General features: G+C 38.7%; 1 protein-coding gene and 1 pseudogene across 2 annotated transcripts; both read right to left on the reverse strand.

Moving 5' to 3' along the window:
• Positions 1–2373: 2373 nt before the first annotated feature.
• Positions 2374–4598, reverse strand: LOC146377646 (serum amyloid P-component-like; annotated as a pseudogene). The gene is made up of 5 exons (XR_014801602.1): positions 4523–4598; positions 4215–4269; positions 3706–3808; positions 3324–3621; positions 2374–3186 (listed from the first exon to the last, which is right to left on the reverse strand). The product of XR_014801602.1 is annotated as a serum amyloid P-component-like (transcript).
• A 3393-nt stretch (positions 4599–7991) lies between these two features.
• On the reverse strand, positions 7992–15184 carry steap4 (STEAP family member 4). The gene is made up of 10 exons (XM_084943024.1): positions 14621–15184; positions 13521–13628; positions 13358–13428; positions 13143–13230; positions 12143–12421; positions 11884–11978; positions 11673–11783; positions 11215–11257; positions 10968–11132; positions 7992–8679 (listed from the first exon to the last, which is right to left on the reverse strand). Exons 1-10 carry the CDS (start codon positions 14819–14821, stop codon positions 8422–8424), a joined length of 1419 nt encoding a protein of 472 aa, XP_084799150.1. The 5' UTR covers positions 14822–15184; the 3' UTR covers positions 7992–8421.
• Positions 15185–15560: the final 376 nt, after the last annotated feature.

The raw sequence follows: 15560 nt of genomic DNA on the forward strand, positions 1-15560 counted from the left end.
ACTTTAAAACAATATTACTTTAGAGCATTGAAATGAGCATTATCTACCCTGTGAAACAAAAGTAGTTCAGTGTACTTTTGCTTTAGTGAGGACTTGGCCGTCATTTTTTCCCTCCTTTCTAGACACACAAATGAGTTGTGTTGTTGTCATATCTCAGTCTAAAACAGTCTATAGAAGTATATGATAGAAGCATCTTTAATAGTTAGATGCATGTCTTCTCTGAAACATTAAACATTTTAAAAGCTGCTCTACCAAAAATATGAATCGAATTTATTATCTCTTTCTTCACAATATGGAAATGTTTTTGACCAACCTTCATTTATCAGTAACTTCGTCCTTGTGAGCTGCCAAAATTCCCGCTAATCCACTCTGATATTTATGTTTGCCAAAGCTTCATTATCTCTGACATGCCTTTGGACACTGGTCTTGTTTACTTAGCCTGATGAACTCCTTGTTAGTGCACAACAAGTCAGTGAATTTATGGAGCAGCCAAAAGTCAAAATACAGTCTATAAGACAATAGATATACAATTATGGACAACCTGTATAATTTATCTATTGCTGTTGCTGCAGGAGGCATGGGTTTAAGATCTAGTAATGTTAGTTTCATCCTTAAATCAAACCACTAAGCGATAACAAGCATTAAAACTTAACACATCTAAATCCTGCACACAATTTTCATCAGCATGAATTTTCTTTGAGTTTCATTTTAATATTTATCTTCTGTACTTTTAGGACTGGCAGCAATGATGCCAGCATCAACAATAGAAGCCACAGTGCCATCTAATACAAAGACACTACTCATATTACAAATCAAACATTGCTTAGATTTTTAATATTTGACTTCGAAATAAGTTTTCTGTAGCTCACGGCATCCTGCGACAATGTATAATACAATATTATATATTATATAAAATTGTATTATCTATATGAGTAGTTTCATGGCCAAATCAGATCTGTTTATTTAATATTTCATGTCAGATTTAGCAGATAAAAGATCTGGAGATAATTCAAAGTGTTAAACTTGTAATTTGGTAGCTTTTTCTTGCATCTTATGACCATCATCAGGGTGAAAAATAAAATAAACCTGCTGCACACTAAATGCCAAAAGGCCTGGAAGACCATTGTTAAGAAACTACAATCTCAATGAAGCAGATATATTATTTTTAAAGTCTGCAATCAAGCTGAACCTTCCAGTGCTAACAACTGGTTACACTTGGAACAAAAATGGCTGAGTAGACTTTGCCAGAAAACATGTAAAAGAGCATGCACAGGAAACAAATCTTTGGACAGATTAAACCAAATTTAACTTGACTTAATTAGTTTTTCAGTTTCCAGAGACAAAACTGACGGCTGAAAAACCCACAAACAAGCAGCAAGTGAATGCGGCTGCTATAAAGGCCTTGGAGAGCATCTAAAGCCAGGAAACACACATCGGATGATGTTCATGGGTTCTGGATTCCAGACAGTAAAGAATTTTCATCCTATTATCATATTAAAACAATCCTTATATTAGTTTGATTAACTTCCTTTGAGCCTCTGAAAGTGGGAGACTGTAAATAAAGCTGTAAGTCCTACTTTGGTCACCAGTTGCATTACAGTTTGGTCCAAACTAAAATATCTTACGCACTTTATAGCATTATTGTGTCCTATTTAATTCCAGCCAGTGCTAAGTTACATGTAATAAATGCAAATTTACTGTTGAATTTATATATTTTTTTATTTTTTAGTGGAAATGCAGAAGGTCACTAACACTAAGAATTGGGCCTTCAAGAGGTTCTCTTTAGTTCCCAACAGAAATATCAAAAATAGAGGTGATTGGTGAGTTGTTTTTCTACCAGAGCTGATATTCTGCAGTCATTTACAGATCAAGTCTCTGTACTTTCACTTTGACTTTGGACGCATGAATGGCAGAAGTAGTTTTATTGACTTTTATTGACAGTTAGTATTTGTTTGGCTGAAGAACAACCTGCACGGCAATCAAAAGTCCACGTGAGTGCACGTTTTTCCCCAATTTTATTATCAAAGCACTTGTTTGCTCCTGCATGTGCTCCTTGGACTTGTTTACTTACACTCATTGATCGTTTGAACATTTTAACTGAACATAGCAACACAATTTTCATGGCAATGCCATTTCTGTATTGTAAATACATGAAGATTTAATAGATGTGTGCGTTAAACAGCTCTATGGTAATCTAAAAACACTTTTATGTGTTTAGTCATGTTTGATCTAAACAAATAAAACAAACACAGCTATCAGTGTTCTTACACAGTGTGTGTTCATCTGTGAGTTTCACGGATTGCACCACTGTGGGGCATCTGTCAAAAAGGAACTACTCACATAAACAATAAAAATCCCAGAGTCTTCTGTGTATATGGTATAGGTCCATTTATTCATAAAATTACACAAATAGTACTCGAACGATCTGATTATTTTTAAAAAAGCCAAAACAAGGAAAAAAACTGCATTTATCAGTTTTGGCCAGTAGAGGGCGACATCTAAAACACCACCTTTTAGATTAAGTTGAAATACTTAAGTAGAGATGCAGAGTTTTCAGATTTAATGGAGAAGTTTGGACTTCTCTGTCGATTGCAGTTTGTGACACAGTGCTGATGGTGATATTTTGGCAAAAAAAAGCTTCTTCTTTTTTTTTTTTTTTACATTTTATTGTCATGCACTGACTAGAAAAACATTTATAGCACAAGTTGATGAATTGTCAATTTATTGTTCACTTTACAATAAATTTACAATTAGAAATTCGTAAAATTATTTTTTATTTTTTATATTTATGCTCACCAGTTTTTGTTCTCAATGTTGTTCATGGATTAACCAACATGTAACGTAATCAAAGCGACCAGTGTAACGCTTTCATATGATTATCGTAAAAAAATCATCAAATATTCTTTATGATGGACATAAAAACAAAGTAGTTTTTTTGACCAGATTTTTGACTTTGTAATTTTCTGATTAGTGACACGTCATGAGTTTATTTTCTATCAGTACTCTATCTATGATCTCAAATTCCAGTGCGCTCCAGTTCAACACATTCCCTGGCGTGAAGTTTAGTTCATCCACATAGTTTTGAATTTCACAGGAGGAAAGGATGTGATCCCACAAGTGGACGTCAGACATCATGCCAACGAAAGACTGCTTAATGTCAAATCCGCCACCGTGGGAATCTTGCTCCTGTAAAGAATGCAGTGTTTGAGATACAATAGATTAAAACTACATTGTATATTATAGTACATATAGTACATTATTAGTATATACAGCGTCTGACTGACTCTAAATAAGTATATATAATTTATCAATAAAACATGTACCTGTCCTAAAATTATTATAACAGGTCCTACGATGTTTGTTCCAGTGCTGACAAATTTCCTAATCTAAGGTAGCCCATTAAACCAAATCTGCACCAGTCCAGAGTCAGAGTCCCACGTGGTGCAGATAGAGTGCCACATGTTTGGCTTGTAGTCTCGTCCTCCAAATTCAGCTTTCCTGTCCCTGATATGGGGCTCAATCTCTTTATTTGTACCATCCCAGAAGATCAGGAAGTCATTGGAATGAACAGGTGTAGCCAGAGAGAACAAAACGTGGTCTCTTTTAAGGTCTGTAAATGATCTGTAGGCATGGCAAAGGATGACTTATTTCACAATCAGAGATACAGTCGCTTCTTATAGGAAATGTATACATATTCATTGCTACCTGTGACAGAGTGTTAAAGAACTGAACTCCAATCTCGACGCATTCAGCCTCACATGAGCTCTGTTGGATTCCAGTGGGAAAGTGAACATTTTACCAGACAAATCTGAGAAGAGAGAAAGAGGAAGACACTTTTCAAGTGGTTTTCCTTTTTTTATGAAAAAGGAAAATGCAGGAAATTATGAACACAGAGAAGCATGTGCACGGGGTCCCGCCAACACTCAGATTTAATAAGAAATTAATAAGATTAATAAGAAAACTTAAAAGAAGGAAATACTATAGTTTTCTCAAAGGTTTTCAATGAGTCAAATTCACATGAAGCCAGAAAGAAACAACATTAAAAATACAAATTTTAAATTTATGTAAATCCTTTTTGTTTCTCAGTCTTGTTACAAAGATTGGCTAGAAATTTTAATAACGTTATTAAAAAACAAAGTATCATTAAAAGTGAATAACAAAATACATGAACATCGTAGAAATCTGCTGTTGTATTCACAAAAAAAACAAAATACCTTGAGGTCTTGCAGCACATGCTGTCAGCATCACCAGTACAGGGAACAGCTTCATCTAATACAAGGCAAAAAATCACAGCACAAATTATACTTAATTATATAAATGGAACTGTTTCGAATTATTCTCAAGACTAGTGACACCAATTTACTGCTTGCTTTGGATTCCTACAATAACCAATAGAGGCGTAAATTATCTACTTCACCTGTATTACTCGTTGTAAAAACAAAATGAAAGAAAATGAAGTTTTGTTTATAACAGAATGAAGTTTACGTTCTTACACATGCCAGTTTTGAATGTTTCAACTTACCTTGAAATCTGTATCTGGTACTGTCTGTGCAGCAGTTGTGAATGTTGTGAAAGTTTGAGTTTTATATACTTCTTCCCCATTTCTGACGGTTTGTCTGTGTCAGTGTGTTCACTTCCTTCATCCACTTCTTCTTTTTTCCTACTTTTTTCTTTTTTCCTATAATCTGCAGTATTGCTGATAATTCTACAGAGCTGAAGGTCAGTTCAGTTGAAACTTTCCTTGGTTTGTACTAATACTCAACTAAACCATGAACTGAGTATAAACGGGAGACTAATGAGCTTAAAACGTTTGACTAAGGGAAATAAAACAGTGAGATATGAAATTATTATGGAAAATTCTCAAAGTGATGTCTAAGAGTTGTAGCTCATGTTACATTGTATAGCTAACAACACAATAATGCCAAATTTTGGTGGCATATATATTAAAAAATCTAATGGTATCCAGGACCATAGCAATTACTTGCTTATATAAGCTACTTGTTCTTTCATCTTCCTCACTGTTTGATGGCGTGATCGTGGACAGAAGAGGGACGCCTGCTGTCGATCTCTGTCTTGCTGTTTTATAACCTGTCCTTTGTTCGCATAGAGCTGTCATTGGTGAATTCAAAGTTAACATTGTACATGATAATTAATGGTTATTCTGTATTACACTAAGGCATTTATAATGATAATAATAATGTAATGAACAATGGTACTGATAATAGTTCAGTTTTGAACATTCTGTGAAAGCTGACATGTACGATAGATTGAGGACTAAACTTTCTGACACCAAAATATTAGACTAATGATCACGTAATTATTTCTGCTGTCATACAAAGAGTGAAAGTGACTTCTCTTGTGCATTTTAAATTTGAGTACCTTGCATTTGAAAAGCTAATGTTGCGGTATAATTGCTAATGTTTGACTGCCTAAATTGACGTGTTTTAGTGGTTTTTTAATTACATAGCAATAACAAATGTGGATGAGGCCAGTGCAGACACTAATGTTACCTGTCTGTAATCAGTAAAAGCAGGTCTGAGATGTGACGCTGCTCCTCAGAGCTCTCCAATGGCACGAGCAACTGATTGTGACAACAAGGAAAGGCGATGCAGGGGCCAGGGGGTGTACGGCATTGCAGAATTATAAAAACACAATTGTTGGGCATTACATGCTTTCAATTAGGAATTGGTGCCATGGGACTACTTTGAAATTAAAATGTAAAATTATAAAATAGACACACGTGGGGGAAAAAACTTTCCTGCCCAAAGGGTCAGGTGCTTGAGCACCACCTGGGGTCTATCTGTGCATGTGCCTGTTCAGCACTCTTTCTAAAGTCTGTAACTCCAGTGCCCTCCAGCTGATGGTATTCCCAGGTATGTAGCTATTTTCTTGTGGATGTCACAATAAAACAAACAAAAACACACAATCCCTCACATGGACATCACACATCAGTACCAACAAGCACTTGCTTTATTTCTAGCATCTTGCAAAACAGAAGGTAATTGGTGTTTTGAGTATTTGCTTGGAAAGCATCAAATAAGTGATGTCATGGTCCTGAATTTTTGACCCAGCATTTTGATTTTTATTGTGCATTTTAACCTTTAGAAGATGATTTAAGTTTGAGCTTTGTGCGGTTTACTCTTGAGTCTCTAGTCTTGTTTGACATTGTTAGGTTGCTTTTGGTGTTTTTTGTTTTGTCCTCATCGACTTCTGTGAAAGTCAGCCTCGTCTCCATGTTTACCTATGTTTCCCCATGTGTCCCTCTCTCCTTCTCTGTTCCTCAGCCCGGTCATATCCCACTGTCTAGTTCAGATGTCTGTGTGTTACTTCCTGTCTTATTTTGATAGTCTCTTGTCCTGCGTGTGTTATGTTTTGTTTTGCCTCCCCTGTGTATTTAAGTCCTCAGTTTCCTTCTGTTTCCTGTCATGTCGTCAGTCTTCATGTCAGTCTTGCCGCTGAGTTTTCTCTGCGCTGTGTGCTCTGTTTCATTTCTTGTGTCTAGCTTGAAGTTCTGTGTATGTGGTTCATGCCTTGCCACGTCAAGACTTTGTATTTTGTATTTCCATTTGTAACTCCCAGCAATAAAACTGCCTCTTAGTTTATATTTTGTCTCTGGAGTCCTTTAATTGCTTTATTACGTGTTATCATTACCAGAGATAGCATTCCTTGGACTGTCCTTATTAGATGGCGTTATAAGGGCACTCCTTCATATCCTAACTGGCTCAAGTAAGTTGTTATCACTTCACCTGTTTATGGATAGGGCAAAAAGTTCAACTTTGACTGACATCACCAGCGGTGGCATAGATCTTTAACTGATAAGGGCCATTTAAAAGGCAACTTTATGAGACCGGAAGGTTTTTATCTCAGTGTGATGGCTGCACTTACAGCCACACAGTGGTAATACCCACCATGTTAGTGTAGAGGCTTATAAGTAACATTGCATTTGTCTTTCTTTACATATGGGAATTAATTTACAGGACAATAAATAACTGGTTTTGGTTTAGAATTAATTCACATATCCACATAACACTGCATTCTAAAATAAGTGCGCACATTTTAGTTTACACTGTTATGTATGATTAATCTTTTGTTTTCTGAGTTACCTTAGTTGCAGCTGTTCCAGTCCCTTGATTAAGGAGCCAAGAGGTGGAAAAGGGGCGGAGCGAGCTTTAAAGGAAGACTACAAATTGGTTCATGCCATAACTTGGGACCATGGGGGGGAATTGGAGTTCATTATGTTAGGTTTAGTTAGGTTTTGTGTGTTTTACCCCTTCTCGTGTTTTTTGTGGGCTGATCAGCCACTATTTAAGTTTCCCCTTTGTCTCGTTAAGTTAGGTCAGTTTGTTTGAGGTATCAGTAGTGTTGTCAACTTTGAGTAGAGTTCTGTTATTTTGACCTCTTTTATGGGCCCAAGATTTTGATTCTTTTTGCATGAGTTAACCAATTATGTTTTTTGGGTTAAATAAAAAAATCATTTTTTTGGACTTTAACCTGTGCCTAAGTTTCCTTCACTGCGCGGTCCATCACACTCAGCAGGAGTCACAGGAATGGTGTATCCTTTACTTTGACTACATTCTTTCACATCTACGCCTGTACTTGTCATGATTAGATTTCATTTACAGCTACTAATAAAATGACGTTTACGTGTTCTTACTCACTTCAGGAAATGACTTGATGCAGCGCAACATCACGGGGCTATCTGAACTGTGACAACCCAACAATAGATTCTTTCAACAGACGACGGTGATGGAGGAGTCTTAAATTCCTCTTTCCTAGTGATGAGATCCAGCGGTGACTGGGGAGAAGGCTGGTTTTCAGGCCAAATGTTTCTGAGAGAACGCTATCTGATCAGCCAGAGGGATGAACCCTGGAGAGGGATCAGACCGAGACGACTAAACGAGACACAGCCAACTCAGCAGGGAAATCTCCCAAAGTTTGAACTTCTGGATAGAATGAGATACAGAAAGAGAGACAAGACAAGACAATCTTGGTCTGTTACACTGCTGTTTATTTTAAAGAGTATTTACAGCGGTTACAATTAACATAATGGGTGTTTAACAAGAAAGAACAAAGGAAAAGCAGTGAGAACCAAATACGTAACCATAAATGCAATAAACATAACCCACTACACACTGCAAGTTCAGATTGATAGTATTTTTTCTTTTTTCTTTATTTTTTATAAGGATGTCATAGAGGACACAACACAGAATCTCAGATTACATTATGTAACACTTCTGGAGGTACATGTGGAAAATATTGAGCTCCAATGGAGGCGAACACAAAGGCAAAGGAAAGCTGCTTTTACATGTACCACGTTTACAACACTGAACAGTTTTCTTGTAAACATATAATCCTGGCTCTATGACATCTATGCCTTTGCGTCTGTGTGTATAATTCATTTGTACCTGCAGTGCCATTGCCTTATGTTAGGAGTAATTTTTTGCGTTCTTGCTCGGGATCAGTTCTCTCCCAGCCCTGTCGAATCCGGGTGAGAGTGCTGTCCACGCAAGGCAGGAGGAGAAGCAGCTTGAGCACTAACACCACAGAAGGCACCACCAGACTAAGCATGTAGCCAGGGAGCATAAACCATTTGTAGGATGAAGGCTGAAGAAACTTATTCCAGCCGTACAGGTAGGTGTGAAATGTACAGAAGAACAGTGTCAGGTAGCCCAGCTTAGACTGAAAGACAGTAAAACAATGAAACAGGTTCATTCAGTTACATTTATTTTCAGAAAGCATTGATGTTATGATGTGCAGTCAGTTTTCTTTCTGGCAGACGTGTTTGCATCTATGCATAAGGAACATGTCGTCTGTGTGTGAATGCCTCAGCTACTCAGAGGAGAGAGGTGCTGAGGGATAAATGTGAATAAAATAAAAAAGAATAAAGATAAAAGACAATTTCTTTACTTTTATATGAAGTCAAAAACTGCAGTGACAAGCTGACCTTAATAGAGACATAGCTCCATATGTGCAACGCATGCACTCTTTGACTTTGTGTACTCATATACATAAAGGTACACATACATACTTGTGCACATTTAAATACATTATATACACATGAACAAAGCCTTAGGACTGAGGCCCAGGATAATATATGCCCCCAAATTACATCTGGTGCATAACTTAACATTTAAATCTCTGCTCTAATTTGGGCTGGAGTAAAGGGAGGGGTGGAATAAGAATATGAGCTTGACATGACCCAGATACATTTATGAATGAGTTTGTTCCCTGTAGTGTGTCCCATTTCATTTTTGATTGGTCAGAGTGGGAACAAAGGTAAACATTATTTGTGTCTGTTTAAGTAAAGACAGAGTTAGAAAGAGAAGGAGGGAAATATAACTAACAGATTTCTGACAGTTTGTTTCCAGTGGGAACTTTAACACAGCTGCCTGGCCCATGTGTGTGTTTTCCTATCCACATTTGTTCTTGCCAGTCACAGTTTGTACCTTTGCAAATTAGACACAATGTGAAGAATTTACCAAACAATTTTTCTGCCAGAATCCTTCCTTGAAGACGCAGTAGCCTCTCTGTCAATTTTCACTGCTCCTCAGCAGCCTCGAGTATAAATAGGTGCAATAGTGGAGTAGCAGTACGTGGAAAATTTCAGGGTGCACTTTAAAGCATCTCCAGCCGACATATTAGAAGTGAGTGCCAACTAGGGATATTTCATAAAAAGCATCCCTGTGTTAACTGAATCATCAATCTGGTTGTCATTTGCAGCTTTTCCTGGCCAAGTGAAGAGATTATCAGTTGAAACAAATGAAATTTACCAATGAGCTTTATTGTATTCATTTTATGAGAAATTGACAGATTAAATATCACAGAAATGCTCTTTCCTACCACTGTGTTTATTTTTTCTTTGTTTAAAAAAAATAAGTTTTGAAAATTCTGTTATTTTTGTTTTTATTTTTAAGCGTGATTGAGTAAACCAGAGAGTAGCAAAAATGCTCATTTACTGTAGATCCGGGATGTCAAACACATTTTATCTTTGTGACATCTTTAAATTATAGAAATCTATAACTTAATTAGTTTGGCTTTGTATGGATAGCCATGGGGAATCTCTTTATCATCAGGAAAATCTGTAAAACTTTTGAAAACACAGATGTAAATGTCCAAATGTTCTGTTTCCAAAACCATCCAGTTGGTTGGTTTGGAGTCTTCACCAGGCTGATTCTGGCCCCCAGGCTTTATGTTTGACACCCCTGCTCTAGATGGAGAGCATGTTTTCCATTTTCTATCTGATATTAATTGATTCCAGTAAAAAGCAAAGATGCCAACTTCTGTACAAGCACAAATCTGTTGGATGGATTGCTCGGAACATCAGTGGGCCAGCTCCAGGGAAAAATCCCACACTCTCATTCCTCCACTTGTGACTTGAAGTTTTTCTTCTTATAAACAGGATTCACTCATCAGGCCAAGAGTTTTGTTTCGCTAATGTGCCAATATGAGTTTGCACGAACCACATACTATAAATCAAAGATGGAAAACCTGCATTTGTTTTAGTGACCATCGGAGGACAGTTCCTCTGATTGTAAAAAGTGGTGTGATTATATAGATCTCTTTGATAAACGCACCCTGGCTCTTGATTCACAACTTAAGTTAACAGGGTACAGTATATAGTTCCGGCCTCTTTTATTCAATAAGAACATTTTAAGTCAGCTATATTTTCTAAATAAGTGGATGAGCAGGTCAATTCTATTAACTTGTTAGGACAGGTTTACAAAGCAACTTTGGGTCTAAGCTTTCTCCAGTTAACGTTTTTATTACTTTCTTTTCTTTACTGTCTAGCAGGTCTTGCTAAAGTGCTCCATGCTTTCATCTCATGATGTTTAGGCTACTATAAATCCCTTCTCTTCTGCTTCCAGCTCATTGAAAACTTGGCTGCCAGACTTCTAACAAATTCAAAGATCAATCCCCTTCTGCTAGGGATACATCACTTTAGATACTACATTTTATATCCGTCTTACCTGTATAAAGCTGAACTCTCTCCAGCTGAGCACATTGCTGATAGAAGGGAGGGAGGTTATTCCCAAAAGGAGATACAGGCCAAATCCCAGAATCCCAATAACGTAGTACGAGTCAGTACGCCAGGCCATGGTGGTGTCAAACGGTAACGTTTTGTTCTCCTTGATCTTAAAATCACAGTAAACATTTTTACCAGCTGTTTATGGAGTGGTGGAACTAGGTATGATTAAAAATGTTTCCAAGTCTTACCTGTGAGATAGTATGTGCTGCCAGTTTGTATCTCACATAATATCTGAGGGCAAAAATGATTATTTAGAGAAAAATCACGTGGACAATTCAGATGGGCATAACTCTTTAAGATCTGAAATAAAACCTAGATGAAGACTTCACAAGAATTGCTGAATTAACATTATTCACAAGTTTATTAAAGCATGATTTAGGCTTATCATTATAGCTGTATATATGTGAAAGGGTTACCTAGGCAACCAGACCCTGACATGTCATCTATGGGTAGTCTAAAACTAGTGCTTGAAGTTGAATCCACACATGAAGCATTTGTCAACGATGTGGCGACCAGAGACCAAAAGAAAGTCAATGACATTTGGGACCATGTACATCTTCCCAAACAATGTTATTCTAGTGAGCAGTTATAAACAGTCCCAGATATGTTTAATGAAGAGGCATGAAGATGCGCAGCTCTTACACACCTGATAGGGATGATAAGAGTGTAGAGCACATGCAGAGAAGCCAAAGCAAGAGCTACGAGTCCCAGCTGTTTCCTGCACAACATCCAACGATCCAACCAGTCGGGGAAACGCCTGAAACATAGGTTTGAGTAGTATGGCACAAAAATGATTAGAAAATTGCACACCTCTCTGCTGGGATTAAATATAATTGCATCCTATTTTGATTACTGACTTGTATTTAGTTCCTCTGTAGAGCTGAAGGAAGGCAGCTATGACTCCAGGCAAGTAACACAAAGACAGCATAATGAGCGACACGATGGGGAACACCTGAAAGACGGAGACAGTTACAGCGCAAGTTGTTTTGAGGATAAAAACCATGAGTTTTAAGTGAAAACTTTTTATTTGTTCAGTCATTTTTTATGGGATACATTTGGCGTTGACTTTTCAAAGTGCACCATGTGCTAATTTGTAAGGTAATAAACAGGATTTACCTTGTTGGCCAAGGATGCCATGATTCTAAAGGAGATGTCTTTATCATTCACCACATACGAATAGATGACATCTCTGATGAGTAGATAGAAGAAGAAGAAGGCAGTGAGGCCGGTGGCCAATTGCAAGGGCAGCCTCCACTCTGGGAAGAGCTGCAGAGGGAAATCCTCCAGCTCTCTGGCTGCAGTCAGAGACCCCCTGTCCAGAACAGTGAAGCCTAATTTGGTAGCCACCTCTATTACTACCTGCTTTGCCTCAAGACTGTTCCCACACACGTACACCTGGAGAGGAAAGAAAAACAATCTATATTTTTTAACGCTCAAGAAGCGCCCCATGTGAGAAGTGCAGGTTTTCATCATTCTACATTTACACTTTTATGTTTATGAATCTCACACACATGATGATCAACCAACAGAGACACACTGACAGTCAGTGTGGTCATAGGAATGCTCAACACCTATGCAATGTTGCTGATGGTGCTCAAAATTAAACATAGTCCAGTGCATAAACATGTACTCCCCACAACACACGCGTTCTCCTGTGGTTTTTATTTTTTATTTATTATCCACTGGGACTCTGAAACTGGATCAAAATGAGCAGAAAAATACACACATGCTGCAGTGAGAGAGCAAAACACATGATGGGAAGCTTAGATCTAAGAGAGAGTGTGGAGTTAATTGATTCAAGGATACCACAGAGACAGCATTCTCAGGAAAGACATGAGGCTGACTCCTCTCCTCCTCTTTCGCTTGGCTTTGGTTTGATCAAAACTTCAAAATGAGTTAATAATATAATTTGGTTGGAAATATTTTCCTTTAGGAAAGAGATTATTATTTTAAACTTCTTCGTCAGCAGCCGCTGTGTGAACATATCAGAGACTGTCAAATGCATGTGGTTCTGCATGCAAATACGTAATAGTTTTTACTATAAGGCCTTTTACATGACCCCTAGTATACATGCAAGCAAGGAGATTTTAACACAACAAGCAGATGTAGCTTTTACCTGTCTGTTGGCATCTGAAGGTCCATTCTGAAGGGCCCATGCAGACAAGGTGTTAAAACCCTTCACCACCTGAGCTCCAGGGATTAGCCTGGTTATTAAACAACAATCATTTGCCTCATGTTCTTACATTTTTTTTTTAGGTGATTCAACCCACATGGTCCATGAGATATCCCAATATTTCATATTATTACATTACTGCCCTAGTTTCCTCTTACCTCTGCAGATATTCAGCATTGGCCTCGGGGTACATATTCTTCTTGAGGTTGTTGCTGACATCCACCAGAACCTTCCAATCAATTAAATCAATACAGTGGATGAAAAGTTAGAAATGATCCAAGTGCTTTGTCACACAAAGTCATCTCACTGTGCAACAAATACCTTCCCCTTGAGCTGAGGTGCAAGCGTCTCCAGGAAGTTGTAGTTTTCTCTGTGAATACAAACAAAAACCAGGCTGGCTGATTGGGCTGCAGCCACATGACTCATCGCCTGCACAAGACATAAACACAGGAGAACTGTCACGCACGGCCATGACACATAGTAACACGACCGCTGACAAATGGTTTCATTTATTTTGACATTCTAGTTCAGTCGGGACAAGAAACAAACCAATGCACAATGTAGAGCACAAACAAAAACAGCAACATCTGGAGAGATGCTTGCACGTCCACAAATTATCAGCAAACATGTTTAGCTAAACAAGGTCAAGCCTGATTAGAAGAGCTGCTTTTCTCACAGCATTAACTATGCACTTGAACACGGGTGTCACGGTCCCCGTGTCTCTCTGGTTGGCTCACGCTGGCTACAGGTTTTGTTGTTGTTGTTTGTTTTTGTTTTTGTTTTCCTTGTCTTTCCTCCTCCTCTCTGCCTGGGTGGAGCTCGTTACGGGCTCTCGCTCTTGGCCCACGCACCTGTGTGATTGTGTCCACCTGCTGCTGATCTGGCTGATTTCCCCAGCTGCTATTTAAGGCAGTGGCACAGAGCAGCTCACCGCTGGAACGTTGAACCGCCTGAGTTCGTGCTCTCGGCATTTTCAAAAGAATCCCTTGTATGTATTTTGCTGTGGAACTAACGTTAACTTCTGTGTGTAGATATCCCTCTTCTGGACCAAATCACGGGACCTACCCGGGTGTGGCAGCGTGTGTGGAGTTTTGGAGCGAGTGCGGCTGAAGAGGAGTGGGTGTGTGCGGAGGAGCTGTGGCGGTGACTGTGTGGAAGAGGAAGCATGTGTGTGGATTCCCCCCCTTCTCTCCCTGGAGCCCTGGACATCACTGTACATATATATAGCACTGAGGTGATCCCTGTTGTAAATAAATCTCCTTTTGGTCTCTTAGAAAGAACTGTCTGCGCGTGAGTCCGTTCAGTAGCCATGACAACGGGTATTTGTTTTGGTTAAGGACTATCCTTCAGTTCACATGTTGTGATATCAGCTGTCAAATAAGAACAAGAACAACAAAAACAACAGACATCATGCTCTGTACCTGAGTTCCCGGAGGCAATGGGCCACAGCTGTGGGGTCTGCGGCTGCCGTACACCACCTTGTAGCCAGTCTGGAGCAAACGTTGGCCCAGAGAGCGCCCTAAGTCCCCCGTCCCAAAGATACATAGCATCTCCTGCTCAGTGGCTGCTGCTGTGCTCAAAGGACACAGAGATACGCTCTCTGAATTCACCTCCTTTGACATGCTGCTCAGTCTGTCACACAACACGGCCACAGTCTGACACAAAAAGGGAGAATACCTCCTGTGGTTCTGAAAGAACAAAACGCTCTACCAGGTCTTCTGCAAGCCCAGTGACAGCTGGACTGCAATGTGAATATTATGAGTAATGTGTCCAAGTTCAAGACAGTTGTAACTAAATTACTGTTACTTCAAATAAGGAAATCTTCCGGAAAAAGTGCCAGTGGACCATCTGACTGCCTCTCAAGTTCATGTGTCTGTTCTGTCATTTTCTAGACTGACAGATTTTTCAGTCCTGAGTCAGTTTTTGTATTGGTCTATCCCCTCCCATTTTAGGATTGGCTCAGACTGAAGTCTGTTTAATCTGGGAAACTCCGTGGCAAAAGGTTGGAGGCAGGTTTCAGAGAGCCCTTTAGTTTTCTATCTGAGCTTCTCTGTCTCTCTGTGTCTCTGTGCTTTGCTTTGCCAGGAAAACTGTGGCAAAGTAAAGAATTATGGCAGGCTTCTGGGAAACCACACATATTATGCAACACTGGAAAACAAGACTTCAATGTACTATGGCTGGAAAAAAAATATTTTCCCCAATTTATCACATAAAGTCACAGCACAAGAAACCCAGATTATGCAGTAGATGAAAGTTGTTGATATGAGGACATGAAGGAAATGCGCAGTTAAGAATCAACGTGTGGAATGTTTCTGCTCAGACAAGCTCACCATAACAGGTTCATACATGTAGATGGAAACC

This window comes from Perissodus microlepis, chromosome 11 (genome assembly GCF_051167445.1).
Source record: "Perissodus microlepis isolate ML-2025 ecotype Zambia chromosome 11, ASM5116744v1, whole genome shotgun sequence".
Classification (NCBI taxonomy): domain Eukaryota; kingdom Metazoa; phylum Chordata; class Actinopteri; order Cichliformes; family Cichlidae; genus Perissodus; species Perissodus microlepis.

Excerpts from the sequence above, each read along its gene's own strand:
- steap4 (XM_084943024.1), bottom strand. The coding sequence starts at position 14,821 with ATGTCAAAGGAGGTGAATTCAGAGAGCGTATCTCTGTGTCCTTTGAGC. Across the intron at positions 11,979-12,142 it reads TGGCATCCTTGGCCAACAAG|GTGTTCCCCATCGTGTCGCT; the intron begins GTAAATCCTGTT and ends TCCGTCTTTCAG. Across the intron at positions 11,258-11,672 it reads ACTCTTATCATCCCTATCAG|ATATTATGTGAGATACAAAC; the intron begins GTGTGTAAGAGC and ends TTTTGCCCTCAG.